We start from the raw sequence: 22,854 nt of genomic DNA, 5'->3' as shown, positions 1-22,854 counted from the left end.
AAACTCTACGACAATTGAAGAACTACTCGTAAATGAAACCACAAATTGCTGGTTCCATTGCAGCTTTGCACTGACTATTATTCTGAATCCATTATTTGTGTCGTATTTGATTCCTTAAACATTAATGAGTCAGGACAATAACATACCACTTATCACATGTTTGATAACTTGTAAAAAAATGAACTGCTATGTTTGCATGCATGTGTGAAGATGAGATACAACAAGGAGTGTGAGTGTGGGTCTGTGATCGTGTGTGTTCTGCTTCTCAGTGTTTGTATGTGCGTACGGGGTGTTTGCCAGGGTTCTTCTGGATAAGTCTGCTGTTTGCCTCTCAGAAGCACAGTGACTCGTCTCCCTCGCCTGCAGATGCTTATTTTTCATCAGTAAAAATAACAGCGAAAGTGGAGCAGCATGCTGAACCAAAGTGTAATTAAAACAATGAGTTCTACTTAATGAAGGGGAAGAAACGCTTTGAACCACTTCACCTCCCAGATTGGAGCACCCGAAATCTAATTTGCATTCTCAATTACTTGTATTTTAAGCCTGATCATCAAGTGTAATTGCAAACACAGTCATATCAGTACACACACTCCCACTTTACCCATATATCAGAGTATGGGTTGCACACACACTCTGCAGTGGCCCCAGTCTTTCTGAAGATGTAACGCCTGCAACTACAGTAGCACTTTATACTGACAGTGGGGGTGTTTGATAGGAAACATTTTGACTTATTTCTATCCATATGTAAATTAATGCACCAGCAGGATGGTACTTAACACAATGGACACAGCATTTTGTCCTTTTTTGATTTTTTTTTTTCCTGTAGTGAAGGTTTTAGAGTACAGAGCGGAAATAGATTATTATTGAAAGTTGAACATGTTGTACAGTTTAACCGTTCGTTCACAAAGCTGTACTTTGTTTGGTACCTTTTAATAAGATACCAAAGGTTGGTACTTTTGATTCTTGCTTCAGTTCACATTTATTATATCATATGCACTCTTAAATTAGGTCAACAGCAGGGCTGTAGTGCTACTACACTACTAGAGTGCACATGTGAAGCGTGCACGAGAGCACACACGGCCGTGCGCACTGTTAAGTTGTGGCTTTATTTCTGAAGTTGTTTAACCACTGTAGAGGCAAGTTTACATCCATAAAATAATTAATAATGTCGCTCAGATATTTGAATTTATTTAATTAAATAAAGTTAACAATGTAATAATGCTGTTTTCAACAGTTGTCCCAACACATTCCTGCAAATGTTTCACACTAAAAGCTGTGTTAAGAAATGAAGGGTTTCTGTCTACTGAAACGCTTGAGGGCTTTTAATTTCAAACAGATATAGGAAGTGTTGAGTTTCTATTAAGGCATAATGCAATCATTTTAACAGGACAAATGGTATTGGATAAAAAAAGAAGTGGACGTAGTGAAGCAGTTAAGACACCTTACATGTCAACTTTGACCATTTCTTTTTTTAATTGGCTCACTTGCCAATGCGCTTCAGAAATGATTGGATTTTCAAGTTCTTCAAAAAATGTAAATGAATTTCAACTGCATCGATAGAAAAATGAATATTGTATGCAATATTGCGTTATATCAATAAACCTGACTAATAAAGTTCTTTTGTCATCTGAGGCCTGAGGAGATTGCAGTGTAGTTATTGACAGTAATGTGAGTCTGATTCCCATTACAGTGCGCGGATTATTGTGAAATGTGAAACAGAGGAGGACAACAAATATGCCCTTACGTCTCTTCACTTATTCATGAGAATCAACTGCTGTTTCATTCACTTCTGCCTCGGCGTATACGTAATTGCCACATACACAAAATACACACATTTACAAACACGTACATCATGAGACACGGCCCATTAAACTCATGTAGGCAGGCACTTTAAAGGACTGTTATTTATTACTTCCAGTTCTAAAGTTCTACTTGTGGGGACCCTTTAGGCAGAGAGGCCTTATCTGAGAAGCACTCAAGTGCTTGATCGAGTGATTTTATGCATTCATATTAGTATGTACGTATTCTTGTGTCTGTCTTATAGCTGGAACGTTCTTTCAGATCCAGTTCCAACATTCCCTCAGTTCATCCTCCCCTTGTTTCTCTGTCAGGCTCACCTCAAAATTCGCTCTCAGCATCCCCGCTTTTAAAGGTGACTTCCACGCAAGATCAATGAGTTGTCTTGTGAATGAGGCTGCCTCAGGACAGCCATACATCCAAACAGCAGTGAGCTCTAAATATGTGTTCTAAATGATGATCATCATTAGGACTGAGTATGGATTTATACCCAGCATCACCCCTGGTGCGATTTAAAATCGTATTAGGCCCTGCCATCATTTCCTGGATGGATGAGCTTATTCGCTCTCTGTGTTTCCCCCCATCCAGCTGCCTCAATAGGATGCCTCAGCATTCCCATCTGCTTTCTTCAACCTCAGAAAAGTAGAAAGAAGAGTGAGTGAACGAAAGAGGGATACATAAATCTTGCGATAATGACATTTGGCATGTGTGGTTTTTAAGGAAGAACGGTGGTCATGGAGGTGTGGATGCGTTTGTGTGTTCCGAGTCAGAAAGTGCTCACGTCAGCTTACAGCACAAGTGACTACGTTTGTCACAGTGAGGGGCAGAGGGGGTACATTAGCAGCACAAGAGAGGGAGAGAGAGATAAAGAAAATATGAGAGATCTGCAAGATTAGTGAGTAACATTTCAGGATGAAAAAGAGATGGTAGAGAACACATGGTGACAAACGATAAAATGCGACATTTGGAAAATATGTTGATTCTAATTGTATGATGTGTAAAAGTTGGTGTTTTGTCAGGCCAAGATCAACTGTTCACTGACTCATTCTTCCAATATCCATTATTTTATATCCAAAAGAATGCCTAAAAGGTTCGACAGATTTCTTTCATTCAATGTTTAAAGAAAACCAGCAGATACTGAAGTCATGGCCAAACCAGAACTTCATTATCTTAGGAATGCGTGTTCTTAGGAGTGTAAACCTTTCAGACTTATCGTAAAAATGTCACAAACATACAGTACACAAACCATGCAACCCTTCGATCTCATAGAAAATGCAAATACTACAGTGATTCAATAAAAGCAGTTTCAATTTTACTACATATGGCCTTAAATCAAATCTGTCCAACCAAAATCTGGCCACAAATCCAGAGTTTGCCACCATCGTAGCGCATTTCCAATTAATTGAATTTACCTTGCATTGTGTTGGTAACACAAAATTGGAAAAAGGAAAAATAAAGCTTTGAGAATGCAAAAAAAAAAAAAAAAAAAAAAGAGTGAAGGACTGAGCTGTGGGAATAAAATTAATTTCTAACCGGCACTGGATGCATTACTGCACTGATGTCAATGCTTTTACATTTTTTAACAAGATTCAAGATGTAAATAACACTATTTCGGAGTTGTTGAAAGGCATTTTATCATTTTGACAGTGGCTAACAGTTTACATGTGGTTCAAGTCTCTTATGCCAAGCAGGGCTAAATTAATCCTGGACTTGTCACTGGACTGAGTCCACAAAGATTAAATCCATATTGATTTGCTGGGCAGCGAACAAGCGCATTTCCCATAATAACACTCTTGCATTTAGGCCTGATACAGATAACATGGGGCACAAATTCTTCATGCAATATGCCCTTCAGTGTTTCCCACGAGTTGAGAATTTATCTGGCCAGTGAAGGGGTCATGGACTCTGCTGTTGTGATGGTTCAGTCAAGAGTTGGCAGATGAAAAGCATTGAATTGAAAGGTTAGGCATGAATGCAGCATGCCTGCAGGTTTTTCAGTCAGAACAAAAGAGCAAAAATATGTAAATTTAAAAATAAAGTGGGCTTGGGGAGATGTGTTTGCTGCCAAAGGTCATCTACAGTGTCATATTACAGGGTCAGACAAAAATCTGTATGTGTACTACTCTGTAACTTTAAGCTAACCAACCACCAAAAATAAATGAGAGCCACTTGGCTTGCTATGATTTATTTGGAGAGTCTTTATTTTGACTTGACAGAATATTTTATCATCAATCTTTTGCATAATTACTTTTTTGTCTGACATGTTTTCTTCCAACTACACAGAAATCGACCAAGGCAGTTGTGGAGATCCTGGAATCCCAGCTTATGGCAAGAGGGAAGGGACGGGTTTCCGTCACGGGGACAGACTGTACTTTGATTGCCTGCCTGCCTTCGAGCTGGTGGGGAAGAAGAACATCACCTGTCAGAAGAACAACCAGTGGTCAGCCAAGAAACCCAGCTGTGTTTGTAAGTTCCTCAGATGCTTTTGTGTCATTCAGATTCGACAAAACAGCGTGTGCACACGTGCATGAGTGCGACACTCGTCGCATGGCTTCATAAATATGTATGTTTGTGGCGATGAGTACAGCGAGGGCTGAATAAAAAATGGTCAGATTAGCCTCACAAGTTTGCGCTGCAGAGACTGTGGGTTTTGGAACAATAGGAGGGATTATTAGCTAATTAACACCATGAAAGACAAACACAAAGTGAGAGAGTTAGTGGGTGTGAAGGGAAAAGGAAAAGAGAGCTGACCATGCAAATATAGCTCACTGTTGGATTATTGATGAGACAAAAGAGTGGACAAAATGCTGCAGTATCGAGATAAACATCACGGAGCTGAATGACGCAGAGCCTGCTGGGGGAATTTTTTTTAAAACTATTTTGGCTTCATACACCTGGGAGGCTGTTTATTTAGTTAACATTTAGCAGACTATTAGTCATGTCGACACAATGCAGCATGTTTGTCTTTGTTGTTGAAGTTGACAATGTAATGAAGATGACATGCTGTCCTAAATGTGCAGTTGTTCGATACCTTTGCAGGTCCCATTGTTAATGCATTTATTTATATCCCTTATGAATCCAAGTGAAAACAGTGTTGGAGCCTCTTTTTAGAGTTAGGCATCTCCAAAACTACTGCTGTGTTTCAGAATTGGGACAAAAAGAGTGATCTAATTGTCCAATCAGTGTAGATGTCTCGGTGAAGAACAGCAATGCCACTACCTTTTTTATATGACTCCTTTTCCAAGCTTATGGCTGTTTAGCTTTTTTACAACAACATGAACAAAGCAGAATCTGCGGGCTACATCTGCCCCAAAACAAGCGATTGTGCTGTTTCCCCCAGAGGACATCCACTGAAGAAACTGGATCCCCTGACAACCTTCATAGTAGTTACAGGGTTCCCACTGGTCATGGAATTTCTGGAATATTAGAGAATTATAAAGAGCCTAGTCCAGTCATGCAAAGTCAGGGGATTTGATCATTTCTTTTGCCAAGTCATGAAACATCATAGAATTTAATTTGTCGCATGTTTACATTTCAGTTGCCATTTATCAAATTGTAATATTTTCCAGAGTGGTCTTATCCCCCTTCATTTCAGTCAAGATACACTTCTTCATGTAGCTGCTAACAAAGGCAAACATGCCAGCGAAATCTAAATTTCAAGAACTTAGGCTACAAAAAGATGACTTCAAAGATTGGATGTTGAGTGTAGACAACAGAAGAGCTAAAAGTAAATTTTGTAAAACTACTACTGATCTCTTAGTCATTAGTTTCAACCATTTTGCTTAGTTTGTTGCTTAAGCAGTTAAAAAAATATGTTGTTTTCTCTATGTAAATGTCTATGAACTTGTATATAAAGCTCGCAAATGGCTGGGGATACAATATTATGGCTGGATTTTGTCTGATCGGCACAAAGGTGGACTTGTTTTTCCGTTCATTTTAAGTCATGGAAATTCAACATTTGATTTAATGAAAGTCAGCGAGTTTGACATGGAGTGGGAACCCTGTCATTTGTGACAGAGATGGTGCCAGTGGATTTTTTTTTGTGTGTGTCACTAGACATTGATTGGAAACAATTATTTTTCTAGTTTGTGTTTTTTGGCACATATGTTCCCACTTTCCTTCCACAGAGCTTGACTAAATGATCCTGTCAGATAGAGGTTTAATGTGTGCAGCCAGTGACTCTCTCTGTAAATTACTCTCTCCTATTTCAGGCTTGTCAAGAATTGACTCACAAGTTGAGAAATTGATAGATCTTTTTTTTTCTTTTTTTTTTTCTGAGGTTGCTGTCATTCTACTTGTGCTCATGTGGTGTCTTTAGGAAATACAATATCATCTCTGATCTGTTAGATGTCAACAGTATTTGTGTCCTGAGGTAGATTTCTACAGATTCAATAAAATAAATCAAACCATGCTGTCTTGTAGTCAGCATAAGGAAATGGAATTTGAACCGTATTTTCAGTCTCCTAAACAATACTCATTTTATGTTACTTGCCTCTCTCACACTCTCTCTGTCTGCATCTGTTTATCATTCCTTATAGTCTCCTGCTTCTTCAACTTTACTACTCCGTCTGGGGTGCTGCTGTCTCCCAACTACCCGCAGGAGTATGGGAACAATATGCACTGTGTGTGGCTCATCATCACCAACCCTGAGAGCAGAATCAATCTGGCCTTCAACGACCTGAGCATGGAGAAACAGTTTGACTTCCTCTCCATCAAGGACGGGGGAAAGGTTGCGCAGAATTATAAGATGTTGTTACTTTGAATAGCTCTTTAAGAAACTTTCTCTATTGACCTGTCTTATCAGTCTTTGAGCTTGTCAGGAGGAAAAAGCTGCCTGTATAATTATGTGTATGAACTAAACAACCTTTCTGACAACATTGTTGGACTTTCTTGTCATTTTATCTGTCTGCTTCACTGCAGGTTTATTTTTCCTCTTTAGTTCTGAATGCCTTTGGTCTCATCAGAAAATCTTCATGTGTCTTTCACAGGCTGAATCTCCAATCCTGGGTACCTTCTCCGGTGACGTCCTGCCTCCACCCTTAACAACAAGCGCCCACGTGGCACGACTGGAGTTCCTGACTGACCACACCTACACAGACAGAGGCTTTAACATCACATTTACAAGTAAGTACTAAATGTTACTTCAAAAAAGATAAAGAAAAGTCTTTAAAGCTTATCACTAAAAGCCCGCCCTGACTGCATGCTGTGTATTCCAGATTGTTTTGTGCACGTGTACGGTGTGTGTGTATGCATGTGTTTGTGTGCCTCATGAATCATCTGCCATATCTATGCGCCTGTCTCCCACACCCTGCATAAACTGTTCCACACTTGAGCAACACATTCTTTATACACTCACACTGAGAAATGACAAAACTCCTGTCTTTATTGTCTAAATAGAGACTTGACACCTAAATAAAAACCCAGACAAAGACGCAGCCTCCTTACCTGACAGATACATTGCGGCAGTCCTCATTATATTCTATTCTGGGGAGCTGCTGACTTCTGAGGAAATTCCACATGGATTTTTGTACTCTGACGCAGTACACGTTGCCAGCATTGCATGCTGGTAAAGCCATGCTTGGTAAACCCATTTCATGGATATACTGTACCGTGAGGGTTTGGCAGCAGGATTATTGCACTCATTGCATATGCACTATTGTGTAATGAGCCTGATTTTTGCATTCTTCCGTATCCTAAACTAATTATCTCCAAACAGAAAGTGAAACCCTGACCTTATAAAGGCACAAAGCTATTTCATAGATAGTAAAAGTGCTGCTGGGAAGCACACTTTAATGGATATGATAAAACCATATTTTTACAACAATATTGTTGTCGTTAGTTAGACAGTTATTTATTATCTCATGCAAATACAAATGCCCACACAGACTTTTAAGACACCAACATTAATGTAACAGTCGTGAAAGATTTTGTCAGACAAGTTTATAACTTCTTAATTAAAACATTAATTTGCAAACAGAGTTTTTTGTTCTGTAAAAACTCTGACAAATATAATATGCCACAGCAGAGATGTTACCGATCCTGGGATATCCAGGCAAATTTGCCCATCAAAGATATTTATTTGAGATGCTAATCAGACAAAGGTCCAATTCCTATCCGGCTCTCACTCCCTCCACCTTTGTGATCAGTGTGGAGTCACACTTGCGGCCATGGCCAGTCTCTTCATTTAGGGGGAGGGCTAAATGCACTAATAAGCTGTGTGACGCCGTCAACTCTCTTCAATGGAAACTATGGAAACAGGTGGATTAATGGCAAGATGCGCCAGGAGACAACAAAGTTGTTACCCAAAATACGTACAAAGAAATTGTAATTAGATACATACTTACATGGAAGATCATACAGCACTGACATGTAACCTCGGTGTGTGGGCAATGTACTGTATGGCTCATTAATTTGTGGTTAAAGCTTATGAGAGGAAAAATTATTTATGGAAAAAATATAAACTCACTCCCACACTTGACTTTTTTTTTTTATTTTGCCATTATTAATCTGATTAGTCTGATTAATCAGATTTTTATTTCACAGTTCCTGAAATTACACAACACAGACAGTAAAGTCAAATGATCAGCACATGTAGCTCTATTGGAGGGCTTAAAAACCCACTCCCACTTAAGGGCAGGTGGTTTGAAATGCCACTTCATGTGGTGGACGCTGAAACTGAGTTTGAGTGTGCAGAGGCAGTTTGTATGGGCTCGACTGGAACTGGGCCATTTTCACACGTTTTTTCCAAAGACAGATCATCTCACATTGGTGTCTGGTGTTCAGATGCTCTCATCTTGTTGCTGTTATAATAGTAGTAGTCATATTAAGGTTATTGTTGTTGTAATTGCAGCAGTTGGGCTTTCATACATGACCATTAAGACAAAATCTCTTGCACAGTCGTAATATTTGAATTTGTATTGTCTGTATGTTTATTACATCTACTATCTGGCTGATGACAGTATCCTCTGAAGAAGCATTATATATCCTGCTCCAACTACTTATTCTCGCTAAAATACTAACGTAGCTCAGACTACCCAGGATTCTTTGGTCCCTGGCTCTAGCTCATTTGAAGACATGTCATCAACCAAACCCAGGTGCCTGTGTAACACAACAATGTGGACAACACATGGCGGCTAACGCATTAATTAGCAACTAATCTGAATAAATAAATAACCAATGCAGCATGCTGAATGAATGTCAGGAGTAGTTAATCGAAGCTGACGGTTAGTTCCTCAGAACAGTGTCATCTAACTGCAGGACAGTTTTTAGGGGGTGGTGGGGCCGAGCGCACAACTTCCATCATTCATGTTAATTAAGGACATGCCAAACTGTATTGAGGCAATTTCTGGCCGTTAATAAATAAGATATTTGTGATGGATGAGGTGTAGCTGGCACTCTGTTTGGGTCCAATGGACACTGAAGAGGGATTCATCAACACCTACACGTGTCACCTACCTGCGTGCATGTACAAGAGCGAGCGTGTAAGTGAGAGAGATAGTGGCGCAGGTGATGTATTTGTTTACATGCCTTGTTCCGAGGTTATGACTCTTCTCGTGTGACTGCATTTCTTCATGCTCTTTCTAACTGGTTTCCTACTTGAAATTTCACAGAGGTCTGATTGATAAAGTTGTGCGGATGTGTGAAAAACAATTTTCCGTGTTTGTTTACTCCACGAATCATTTCAGCGGTGTCATCTGGCACTGATGATCTGTATACGGTGCGCTCACCCCCCCTCCAGAATTACTGCAGCAGGGTGAATCAATGTGACTAAGTGAAACAAATTTCTCCTCGTTACACGCTGGCATTGCTAAATGCTGACAGTAGAAAGAAAAAGTTGTGTCAAGAAACTTAGATAATTATTTTAGACTCTCCGTGGAAATTAGAGTTTTTGCACAAAAAAAGGTGTGTGACTAGAATTAATGCCAACAGAACTATATGTTATCTGTACTTTTTCTATTTTTGTTTAACCAGGTGACACTTTATTAATCTCTTTCAAAAATTGTATCACCAAACAAAGGTTGTTTTTGCAATTGATAAAGTAATGCTCTTATTTTTGTGATGTTACATGATGTGAAATAAATAATTAATCTCTTTTTTTTTCTTCAAAACATTTTTTAATTCTAATTCCTTCTTAAACTTTGACCTCACTCCTCATTCTTGTCCTCCACACTAACCCCACCTCCCCCTGCCTTTCCCGCAAGCGTTCCGCCATAATGAGTGCCCAGACCCGGGCGTGCCGGTAAACGGGAAGCGATTTGGTGAGAGCCTCCAGCTGGGCAGTTCCATCTCGTTCTTGTGCGAGGAGGGCTTCGTGAAGACTCACGGCTCTCAAACCATCTCCTGTATCCTCAAGGATGGCAACGTGGTGTGGGACAATGCTGTTCCTCGTTGTGAAGGTGAGTAAGGGAGAGGGGACATAATTTGACTGCCAATACAACATTTTATTGGGAAGTAAAGAACTTTTATTTTTTTATTGTTGCTGCTAAAAGAAGCTTCAAGAAAAGCAATAGTGCTTCTCTGCTGTGACTAATTGCAGGGGAGCCAAAAGGAAACCCTCATCACAGACAAAAGCATAGAGCTGCAGGGGTTAGATTAAGTGTTCTTTTATGTGTTTTAACAATCCTGTTAACTATATTAGGGCCAGTATATGAAATGTTTTTGGTACCTATACATTTTTTGCTTGCCTATATGTGATCAGAGGAATCCATAATCTAGTTTGTATACCTCCGCACCAGTGATAGACGAAGCCAGAGGCATTAGGGTTTTGTGTTGTCCGTCCCGTTCTCGTGAACGCGACATCTCAAGTTCTCCTGAAGGGAATTTAGTTAAACTGGGCAAAAACATTCACTTCATACCAAAGATGAACTGATGAGATTTTAGGGGGCGAAGGTCAAAGTTCAAAGTCACTGTGACCTTACGTTCCCCTCCCTTGTCTGTCCCATTGAATGAACGCAATATGTCAAGAACGCCTTGGGGTTAAAATTTGACAAAAACAAATGTACAAATTATAACCTGATAAGATTTAGGCATGTTTAAAGGTCAAAGGTCAAGGTGACCTAACATTATCCCATGCCTGTGAAAGTAATTTTTCAGGAATACCTCAAAGTAATTTCCTCAAATGTGTCACAAATGTTCACTTTGCCTCAGCACTGACCTTCCATTTTGAACTCATTGTGAGTTAAGTTTCCATATGGGTTTGGACAAATAAACATGTAAACTACAACTTGAATGGTTAGTGGAGGCATACAACTGCTAGGCGGTAATTATTGTTGTTACTGAAACAAATTGCTCTCCTGCCTCTGTGTCCAGTTTAAAAGCGTAAAAACCAAAAACTAAATTTGTATCTACCAGATTATCAACATGACCCAACAATATAGCATCAAGTGGCACGAGGTGACAATTATGGGTGGAAATAACTGACAGTTTTAAATATTTACTGTAGATAGTTAGAGAGGGAGTTGAATTTATTCTGTCTCTCTTCTCTCACAGCCGTGATATATCGTGCTAGTCTTATGTTGGAGGTGGTATATGAAGCTGTGTAACTCACAGTGATCCAGGTATCACTGAAATTAATATGTAGAGGATTTAACTCATTCAAAATAATTTTCTTCCAAATACATTCTGGCATCTCATTCGCGATACATACCCAATTTTCATAAGCTGTTGAAATCAGAGCGTATTTGTTTGAATGTTCGAGCAACATTCCTGCATCTCAGGAATGTAAAGATCTTTTCACTAACAGCCCAAATGGTGAATAGATTGGTGTTGACAGAAAAATTGCACAGGAAGTTCATCTTAAAATTGTTTAGCTGATTCTAATCAATTAAATTTATTTACCAACTAATGCAGATATAATTAATGAGTAATAATTGTATGTGAAGGACATCAAAGCTCTAAAACTTGAGGCTCGGGATGATCCAGATCCTTTGTCCTTTCAAGTATCCGATGCAGCAGACATGCTGTGCTTACCAACAGATTGCTGAACTATCCATTTACTCATCCCCTGACTCAAAATTCAATAGACTATTTCCAGTAAACCAGAAAATCCCAGTCTGGCTGGAAAGCTTCAACAAAGCCGCGCATTAACCAGCTAAGATATTTGGACAGTTGTAGTGAGGTGCTGTAAGTGCAGAAATGGCTAGAACTCTCCACGGCCTAATCAGGTTCACTATACATGATATGCAAAAGATAAACTATTATTAAAACATGTCACTCCCCCCTATGTGTGCTACAGCAGCTTTGTATTCCTCTGAGACCATTCATCATACCCCTGCGTTTGTAGCGTAATGCGTTTTATAGATGTCCTTCAGTATGCTGAGTTGGCTGATTAAATCATTCCACTTCAAAGGTAGCGCGGAGCTGGCACTGTAACGAAGCCCTCCACTGTGGCTGTGTGTTCTGGTTAAGGATAGGCAGTTAAATAGATGCACAGAAAAGTGAGCCGTAACAGAGATGAGGGTAGAGAAGAGAGGTCGAGGTGCTCAAGTGTCTTTTGTGCTCCGGCGATCAAAGATGTTCCGTTTTCCTCTTTTTGATGGGGACATCCGCAGCACCTTTTGTACGGGGGGTTTGATGATGCATTTAAAACGATAAGACAGCGTAGAGGAAGAAAAATATGCAAAAACATGGATGCATAACACTTGTGCACACAGACACGCGTACAGTGACAAGCATGTTCCTAGGAGAGATGGTTAACCCTGAAGTGAGCTGTCACCGGTTTATATTAAATAGACCCTGGCAGTACAAGGAATGGGATGAGCCCTACCTGATGCATGGGATCATCTACGGGCATTGTCATACATCAGCCAGGAAAGACATGTATTATTCAGTCTCTGTCTGTTCTTTTCTCTCCCTCTTTCTCCGTTAGCCCCATGTGGAGGAGATCTGAAGGCTCCCAATGGGATCATCCTTTCCCCCGGCTGGCCAGAACTATATAAGGAAGCCCTGAACTGTGAATGGATCATTGAGGCTCCTCCAGGCTATCCCATCAAAATCATCTTTGACAAGTGAGTCACCCAGATAGCAACTGCTTTTGTTCCAACACTTTTTTTTTTCTTTCGTTTGGTTTCAGAACAGGCTTACATTTTTCCTGCTTCTCATAATTTCAACATGTTCTCACATCTCACTCACTTTCCTCTAATTCCTCCTCTGTCTTTCCATTCTGCGGTTAATGCAGCAGATCTAATGCACATTAACATACACCCCAACTAGGATAACACTGTTTTATTTAGTAAGTACTTTAGGAAGCGCTTGATCCCTTCATTTGACACCTCCTTGCCCGATGATCCACAGATATGCTTACAGTGCACACACAGTCACAAAGAAACTGCAGTAGTTCAGTAAGTATCATGAATACACATGTATGTGTAAGCGGAGATGGTCTGTCAAGGGGGACGGCAGAGATGGGAGAGGAGGTAATTTGTCCCGATGTTGAGAGACATAGAGCGAGAGAGAGAGAGAGAGAAAGACAGACAGTTGTAGGATCAAACGCTACATTAGTATTTCACGAAAGCTCATCCTCGCAAACCCATCTCACCCCCATCCCTGCCACGACAGCAAGCCATGCAAAATGAATACAGCATAAATGTTTGTTGCTCTTTAATTTTTATGTAACATCAATAAAATATCACAGACCGCTTCATTTAGATGACACGGTTCTGAAACTAAGCGATTTATTCGTGGCTTTGAAGATGAAGTGGCTCTGGCAACAAAGACAGAAGCCGTACACACACACACACACACACACACACAAAACAAACACACATACACACATACATACAGTGTACAGGATGCACTCTAGATCTACCAAAAAGCAGCTGTACACTCGTATTGACCCTTTTTCTTTCAAATAAAATTTTGATTAAACACCAAAATCATTTGGTAATATGAACGACTTTGATTTTGACACAGTCCACTCTGTCCAACAGGTCACAATGTAGAACTGACTGTAAGACCCTTATCATTACATTTGATATTCTGCTTTAGTACTGCTTAATTTCGAACAAATCAACAGAACAAAGTGAATATGGGATTATTGTCTGAGGGTGTGGGCCATCTATGTTTGTTTTATACATTTATATTCATTTGATGACTATATTATCATACATGTGTTTTTTGAGAGCTGATTTTACAAAAAAAATACCTTGTTTACTTTTTTCAGGTTTCGCACTGAGGTCAACTACGATGTGCTGGAGGTGCGCGACGGACGTTTCCCCTCGTCATCCCTGATTGGAAGTTACCAGGGCACCCAGGTTCCCCAGTTCCTCATCAGCACCTCCAACTTCCTGTATCTCCTCTTCTCCACCGACAAGAGCCACTCTGACATTGGCTTCCGCATACGTTACGAAAGTAAGATCTTATGGACTCGACATGCTTGCACACACACACTTTTTCCAGTCTTCACTCGTGCTGTGATTCAATGCTCAAGACTTTCCATCCCTTATTTTTTACCTGTGGGGCACATACCGGTAACCTTTTGAACCTTTTCTGTGGGTAAATTCCTGCAAGGCTTCAATAATTCACCATGAGCGCTAGCAGAAACTATACGAGGCGGAGCAGAGAGGAGCTCTGAAACTTCTTATTGGTTCTTTATTTCTGTTCAAAAAGGCTCTTCACATGAATTATTGATGAGGCTTGCTTTAAGCTGCCTTTTAACATTTCTTGACCTTCACCTGACCTGTTCAAAAATATTAATAAAAGCCCAATTACACTGTTAGCAGCTGGATTTTGAGGTTTTGTGTCTGTCTTTGACCATATGTTGCTGATCCTCTTTTCTCACTTTGCTGTCCCCTTCCTCTGTAGCCCTGCAGCTCCAATCAGATCACTGCGTGGATCCCGGTATACCGGTCAATGGTCAGCGACACGGCAACGACTTCTACGTGGGCGCTTTGGTGACATTTAACTGCGACGCAGGGTACACACTTAGTGACACAGAGCCTCTCGAATGTGAACCCAATTTCCAGTGGAGTCGCCCCCTGCCTAGCTGCGATGGTATGTTCCACAATATATTGACCTAGAAATGAATAGTCGCCTGCCAGATTTCTCCCTACTCATAAATGGGATTAAAGCTAAATTCATTGTTATGTGTTGTTCCAGATGAAACATGAGAAATAATTACGAGCACTTTACATCATATTGCATCACATTTACATTGCTAATAAATATATATATATAAATATTGAGTTATTATAAAATCCATATAAGATGATAACGTTTCTTCCAATGGCTCTTATTTTAGACTTCAAAAGTTTCTGCTTCATTTCATCAGATATGTTTTATATGTACGGCAGTGATCTTACCCTTTGATGTTTCCCCTTTTCCTCATCTGTAAATGCTCTTATATTTAAGGACAGTATTGATTTCTGTCCACTCTGCAATGATATTGATAATACTACTCTCTCCTTTTATGCTATCTTGAAGGGCACCTCTTGCAAAATGCATTTTACCACACTGTAAATGCACAGACAAGTTTTGCAATTTTTTGCTCCACAAATTTAATTTCTATCTTTGTGGCCTCTCTGATTTTTCCTCCTCGCTCTCTTCATATTTCTGTCCTTCATCCATCTTTTGCTGTGTTCATTCACCGTGCGTCGCCAGCGTTGTGTGGAGGTTATATCCAAGGCAACTTCGGCACCATCTTGTCTCCCGGCTTCCCAGACTTTTACCCGCATAACCTGAACTGCACATGGATCATCGAGACCTCCCATGGCAAAGGTTAGCCCAGACATTCCGTGTCAACACATGCAGCAGTCAAATTCAATTTCCCTCACAATGTCATTTCCCCCTGCTGAGTGGCCTTTTTGTTTTGCCGAACAAGCTGTCTTTGTAAGTCTGGAGTGCTGAGAGGCTGGCCTAGGGCTATGGCGCCATGGGAGGACTCTCCAGTCATGTCACCTTTGGTCGAGCGCTCAAACCAAATTGATACAGTCTTATTTGCAGATGCTCACTCTGTGTGGGTGTAATGTGTTTGACAAGTAGAAGGGGAGGAACGCAGGGAATTGATCTGAGAGTACTGTTTTACATGAAACCAAAGACTCCAGTGAATATTAAACTTAGTTTATTTTTTTCCTGGCTTGATCATACGTTCTTTGAACATACTGTATATTAATGGCTACCGAGACTTTCAGCTAACTTATGCAGAGGTCCAAGATTTCAAATAGGTATAAACAAAAAAAAAATTAAACACATTCTGGGAACTGATTTATTTTCCTCTTTCCTTCAGGTGTCCAGTTCACCTTCCACACCTTCCACCTGGAGAGCCCTCACGACCATTTGTTGGTGACGGAGAACGGCAGCTTCTCTCAGCCCCTCTGGAGGCTGACGGGCTCCACGTTGCCTCCGCCGCTCAGCGCAGGCTTGTTTGGGAACTACACGGCACAGATCCGCTTTCTCTCTGATTTCTCCGTTTCATACGAGGGATTTAACATCACGTTCTCTGGTGAGAATACAATTAATCATTCACAACACTGAGGAAGGAAAACAGGGACAGTTGGTCTCATTGCTGAGCCATGCTAATCATTTAGACGAAACTGAGGATTAAACCAGACTATAAGCACTTCAGATTCATGTTGAGAGTGGACATTTGTGGATTTTTTTTTAATAAGAAGGCTCTGTTTCAAAAAGTTACTGACACAAACCATCACCATAATGAAGTAGCTAAGTAAGTCCTCTGGAAATATGTAATTCCATGCATTTGAGAGTGAATAATATAATGTTTACCATTTAGAGAACTAATTAATTTTAGATAATTATGTTAGGAAAGAGCACAGATGACCCTTTACTTACTGACAGCAACATTTTGCCTCCTTTTGTCCTCAAAGTGTCCCCTGATTTGAACATAGTAAAAAGAATATGACCAAATCTAATAAACTGTTATTAGCAGTTTAAAATACCAAATATTTTACAGCAGCAGTGGTTGAATGGAGGGAAGATTGAATGTTTGAAGTGGTTTCTTAATGTAAAAAGGTCCCATAAAGGCTCTACTTTAATAATTTGAATAAACAATGTTTCTTTTTTGCATCTTTTGATGAACTTAAGAGTGGAAAGTTTACCTTCCAGGAAGCATTTTTCAACCTTTCAAAGCATGACTGAAGTCTTAATAGATTAAATGTATGCTTTTACACACCTAACACACTTTACATTGTTATTGCAGTTATTGTGTGCGAACACGGCACATTTACACCTTTTTTTCTTTTTATTCTTCCTCTGTTTTTACAGAGTATGATCTGGAGCCATGCGAGGACCCTGGGATCCCACCGTACAGCACCAGAAAGGGACTGCAGTACGGAGTGGGCGATGCCCTCATCTTTTCCTGTTTCCCGGGTTACCGACTGGAGGGTCCGGCGAGGGTGGTGTGCTTAGGGGGCAGGAGGCGGGTGTGGAGCTCCCCTCTGCCAAGGTGTGTTGGTAGGTGGTCACATGCTTTATTTTGGCTTTTGTCACCCCTTTCCCCCACCGACCACTCTCAATCCCCTCTTAATGTCACGCCAGCACACTAGCCCTTTCACATCCACCCACTAATTAAGAAATGTTCAGAACCGTCAGTCACGTTGGAAGAGGAGGCATTCCCTTTTCAATTCGCCTCATTATCATCTCTCCATACACCCACATTTTGTCTCTTCATTGGATAGCTTCCCAGAAACAGCCTTGTTGACATTGTTCAAATTATATAGCGCAGCAGATCTAATGAGGATGACATTAAAAAGCTGAAATATGTTAATTATTGATGTTGCTTGTTGTTAATACACGGGGAAAAAAACGCGACAGGTCAACCACAAAGATTTAGATCAGTGAGTTGATTCTATGACACAACAAGCTGTAAGAATTACTTTTATGTGTTGATTTGAAAATGAATTTCATCCTAATGGTCCTGGTGACAGGTAAATCACAGCCGATGGCAATCAATGACCTTCTCGTGTTTGTCCTCAGCGTGGCTCTTTTTAATAAACTAAAAGCACCGTTAAAATGTAACTGCATATGGAAAATGGCCTTAAACTGCATGAGTTACTTTATGGGGACACGTTTACCACTTTTTGTTTCGAAACTTAGAGAGTAATTTGTAGATCGTTATGATTTTACACTCGATTGGAAACAAGTAATTACACTTTAATACATACAAATTTATGTGAAGTCACCTTTATTTTATTTTTTAACCACGCCTTTTTTAATTTCTGATTTGTTTCCAAATGTTTTTTTTTTCTGGATGTTAAAATGTGTAACCTCGGTCAATCAATTTTCTGACAAAAACGTAATAACATTCACTTGACTGCCTCATTTGCTGATGTTTAGTCGTCTGCAGCTTTAATATGCTAGTTTATAATGTATTAGTCTTTTTTTTTTTGCTTCTGGATAAATGCAGGTCTCTGAAGGAGGACAGTCAAGACACATTTGATATACTTTTTTACTTCTATCACATGCAGCCTTATTTTAGAAACATGATATTTCTCCATATGCCTCCAATACAGTCCCATCACCTTACCTTATCTTACCTCACTTCCTTCATGAAGCTAAAAGTCAGGGTCCAGTTGTGGTCATTTCAATTCTGGCAGCTATTTTTTTTTTTTTACGTAGCAAACTTTGAACCCCACCCCTCTGACACACACACACACACACACACACACACACACACACACACACACACACACACACACACACACACACACACACACACACACACACACACACACACACACTCTTCCTATTTTCTTTCACTTTTTCCCTGATGTGATTCAGAAAAAGCAATTTTCAAATAGTGCCCGAAATTACTGTTAATCATATTCAGATTGCAGTGTGATTATGATGATGTGCCACTCAACATTCAGGTGTAGTCAGTGACCATATTCCTCTCCCCATCGACTCTCCCATCTCCCTGTGCATGACAGCATGAATAAATACACTCTGAGTTTCAAGCATATAGCGATTGACATGTCCTCTGCTCTCTCCAACACCACCACTTTCTTTCTCTCTCTCTCTCTCTCTCTCTCTCTCTCTCTCTCTCTCTCTGTCCGTATATCTGCTCCCTCTCTTTTTCTCTAGCTGAATGTGGCTCATCCGTGACTGGCATGCAAGGGGTGCTGCTCTCGCCCAACTACCCCGGTTACTACGGCAACAACCACGAATGCATCTACTCCCTCCAGACGCAGCCCGGCAAAGGCATCCAGCTCCGTGCACGGGACTTCAGGCTGGAGGAGGATGACATACTCAAAGTGAGGGGGCGGTGGGGCTTGCGTCCTCTCCGTGTGGGTGCGCGCGGCCTTGTTAGCATATCCGCGTGTGTACACCTGATCATCTTAATTCAAACGTTTCCTCCCACTCTCTCTCTCTCTCTCTCTCTCCACTGCAGGTCTTTGATGGCAGCAGTAATAAGGCTCGTCTGCTGGGGTTGTTTACAGGCAACGAGCTGCTAGACACGACCCTGAACTCCACCTCCAGCTCCATGTGGCTGGAGTTCATCAGCAATGCGGATAACACCAGTAAAGGCTTTGAACTGCACTTCACTAGTGAGTAACACAACTTGCCTTCATTTGCATTTTATACTTCCATTGAAATATAGTTTGCGTATTTTATATGCGGTTTATATACCTTGCTGCATTTGGTTGATAAAAAAAAAAAAAAAAAAACACACTGATGGGTTCTTCCTCAATATACTTTTAATTCCTGTCTTTCCCTCCCTCTCGAAGGTTTTGAGCTGGTAAAATGTGAAGATCCAGGTGTCCCACAGTTCGGCTACAAGCGCGAGGACAAGGGTCATTTTGCAGGGAGCAATATGTCGTACAGCTGCGACCCAGGCTACACCCTGAAAGGGCCCGAGGTGCTGACCTGCCTGAGAGGGGAGAGGAGGGCGTGGGACAGCCCGCTTCCACTCTGTGTCGGTGAGATACATACTGTGTGAAGTGGGTCCATGTTGTTGGCAGAAATATTGATTTATTTCCCTTTTTATTTCTGCTGAAGGATGTTGTGTCTTGCAAGTTGAGTTGAGTCATGATGTGTAATGCCCCGTAGTGTAGACCAGGATCCTTTACTTTACAAAAAGATTTGAACAAATGCAGTTCCATGTTAAAATACAGAAGTGCTGTGAGCAAAATGTAATCCAGGTCTTACAAGTTATTAAAAGTCAAATGTTACTATTAGATATGAATTATGTTAATGGCTTATTACCACATAAGTAGTAATGTTGTTGCTGACTTCAACACAGGATTTGTAGGATCAAACTACACAATATATGTGTCTTTCAGTAAAGACAGTAACTATAAAACAGTAACTATGTCAGATTTGGTGCCATAAATTATTGCCGTGTCTTTGTCGGGAGACTTGCTACTAGTATGACCCAGACTAATCATTGTTCATCTTTGTGGATGAGTTCATGTGTCCTTGGTGAGGAGGGTCAAGATGTTGTCAATCATTGCAACAGACTAGAAGCGCTATGTTTGATGCACTCTGTCATCCTACTCGATGACGTCGAGGAACACGTTGTAGGATATGTAACAACGCAGGTAAAATCCCCAAAAAACTCTGACATGCTTGACTTTTCGTCGTGTTATCGTGTCCCAGATGCCACATTGCTGTTCTACAGTTATGTCACACTACAAGAGCCATTTGTCATTATCGACATTCATATTCGGGCCCAACACATGACAAAATCGGGTCAAAACCGGGCTGAATTTTTGTCTTTGAGTATGTAAATAAAACGCAATTAAAAAACAAAAAGATATATACCATTATGCTGTATAATGTGTGAATAATTTTGTGAACTAACTAGTAGCTAAAATAGTCACAGAAATGTAGAAAAATCAAAAGTAGTATAAAATGTAAAGTCAAGTCAAGTGCTTCAAAATAAGTGTAGTGCGTAAGAAGTATGTATCTCTGCTACCTTATAGGATGTTAGCTAGTGCCATGTGATTCAATGCTAGTCTGTGATTTCCTGTCGTAGATCAGTGTATTATCACCTTTCCTTACATTACAGGTTCCATAAAGTATCATTGTGTTGTCATGATTTATTACAGTATTTAACTGTGTTTTTTGCACTGTTTGGCACACTGCTAATCCAAACCTGCTTTAGATATTTAGCTGCTGTCTAACCCAGTTCCTCATCCTTATAACAATGTGAATACACCAATGCAGGTTGTGAAAAGCTCTGTGGTGTGATTTAGCTGTGCTATTTTTGGGGCACCCATTTGGTTGCTGTCCCAGCACCTTTATTCAATGCATTATCTCATCAAAAATGACTCTATTTGGCTTTTCCTATTCATATTGCATCATGATTGCAAGCCCCCCCCCCCCCCCTTAATGTTGTTTCTTCCTAAAATAAGGCCCACGATATCAGCAGCACCCCTGAGCACAGCAGGTAGGTTTTTAAACCCTGTCTGTCTGCGGTTTGAAGACTTTCAAAGTCAGTTTCGTGGAGATAATTTCTCCATGAAAGTTATATATATATAGTGATATACCCATTTGATCTTTGCAGAGTTCATCTACAATTCACCTGCCACTTTTTGCCAGCCAACACAAACATCCTTTGCATATTTTGCAAAACTATGAAGTTGGAATTTACACTTTCTGCCTATGTAGTGTCATGTGAACACACCCAGAGCTATTTTTTTTGGACCCAGACGACATTTTGACAATCTCTGCAGAAACCAGCAACAAACTCTGTAAGAAAGCCAGGCAGACAGGTGTTCTTTGACATCAGCCAAGGTGATTAGAATAGTATTGCTCAGCTCCCTTTTCAACCCAAACTGACAGGTAATTTCATGTCTGGGTATAAACAACGAACAGTTTGTCCTCCCCATGCTCCTTTTACTGCAGAAGATAGCTTAACAGCCAGAGTGAATTTGGGAACAGATGAGGGACTGTTTCTGTTTGTAAAGGTGGGATTATTTTCTAGCAGCGAGGACACACTGAAAACAGATGAGATAGGTATAGCGAGCAAGGGCAGGATGGAGAAGGAAACTAAGGTGGAAAATATCGTGGAGAGTTTGTTGTATACTGAAAATCAGTTGCAAGTTTGAATCCCAGACCAGGGGTTTTATTTTAAAGGCATTTAATATTACAGTGCATATTCAATGTATAGAATTACACTTAAAAATCCTGTATGTAACACAGCACACATTCCTACATATTAGGCTTTGTTTAGAGGAAAGGCAAATCGGACTTTTCTCTTAAATCAGATCTTTATGATAGACTGTCCACACTGTTATTTGCAAGTGAGCAGATTGGATTTGGTGTGTCCAGACATCACCAACCAACAGAAATTGCTGGCAAAAAGCAGCAGACAGTTTATTTTAGCCTCCGTTATCATTGTTCTTTACACATTCTGCTAGCGGTAGCATAGATTCTGCTCAGGCTGTCTCCCTGAAAATGACGTTGTCACTGTGTGTTGTGTTGCACGTGACACAAGAAATCTGATCTGAGTCAGCAGAGTGCCAGGACTGAGGAACGTCTATAGAAATCAGATTGGAATGACCTTTCAAACCGCTGTGGTTTGGATAAAGATTTTTAAAAAACCTCAGATGTTCAGACTTTAAAAAAATCCATCTGGATACAATATGGATGTGACAAAAATCGTATTTGGGCTGGCGGTCTGAACAAGGCAGTAATATCCAATTGACAGAGCAGTTTTACATGTTACTTAAGTAAAAGTGTGCAACCTGTAACTGATTTTTACCTTCCTCCATATTTTACAAAAAAAAAAACCTCACATCATCTCTGACCGTACTCATATTAATCTACTGCAGAGAACAAAAGCTGGAACTCCTTTGAGTAGAGGGCGAACCAAAGAAAGCAAACCTGAGTTGATTTTAGAAAGATGTTTGTGGAGACAGAGATTGAAGGGGTAGAGGAGCTGAGGGAGTTATACTGCCATGGTAGCATTGAGCAGTAGTTTATTAGGTTATAAGGCAAGAAGAAAGAGATGGCTTTGTCTTACTGTGATAAATCACCGTCTTCTTTTTTCACTCCATGAAACGGCAAGTTTTCTTCTTCAAAAAAAAAAAAAAGCACAAGAGAGGGAAAAGCTTGAATAGAGACTAAAACCTCAGCAGGAGTGTCAAGATTAATATGTTC

The 22,854-nt window shown here is 40.3% G+C and overlaps 1 protein-coding gene across 1 annotated transcript in view; it reads left to right on the top strand.

The window, feature by feature from the left end:
* Positions 1-22,854, top strand: part of csmd2 (CUB and Sushi multiple domains 2) — a 250,294-nt gene that overhangs the window by 132,327 nt on the left and 95,113 nt on the right. Inside the window, exons 13-25 of the mRNA XM_069699145.1 lie at positions 4,081-4,263; positions 6,336-6,526; positions 6,786-6,921; positions 9,999-10,193; positions 12,665-12,803; positions 13,958-14,145; positions 14,599-14,787; positions 15,394-15,510; positions 16,019-16,234; positions 17,014-17,202; positions 18,832-19,001; positions 19,139-19,295; positions 19,476-19,667. Coding sequence (XP_069555246.1) covers positions 4,081-4,263; positions 6,336-6,526; positions 6,786-6,921; positions 9,999-10,193; positions 12,665-12,803; positions 13,958-14,145; positions 14,599-14,787; positions 15,394-15,510; positions 16,019-16,234; positions 17,014-17,202; positions 18,832-19,001; positions 19,139-19,295; positions 19,476-19,667 — 2,262 coding nt within the window. The remainder of the gene's footprint in view (positions 1-4,080; positions 4,264-6,335; positions 6,527-6,785; positions 6,922-9,998; positions 10,194-12,664; positions 12,804-13,957; positions 14,146-14,598; positions 14,788-15,393; positions 15,511-16,018; positions 16,235-17,013; positions 17,203-18,831; positions 19,002-19,138; positions 19,296-19,475; positions 19,668-22,854) is intronic.

The sequence above is a fragment of the Brachyistius frenatus genome, unplaced genomic scaffold (genome assembly GCF_029030835.1).
Source record: "Brachyistius frenatus isolate BFR_SWC_R1_liver_20210118 unplaced genomic scaffold, ASM2903083v1 Contig_2, whole genome shotgun sequence".
Taxonomy (NCBI): domain Eukaryota; kingdom Metazoa; phylum Chordata; class Actinopteri; family Embiotocidae; genus Brachyistius; species Brachyistius frenatus.
This window is presented reverse-complemented; position numbering and strand designations above follow the sequence as displayed.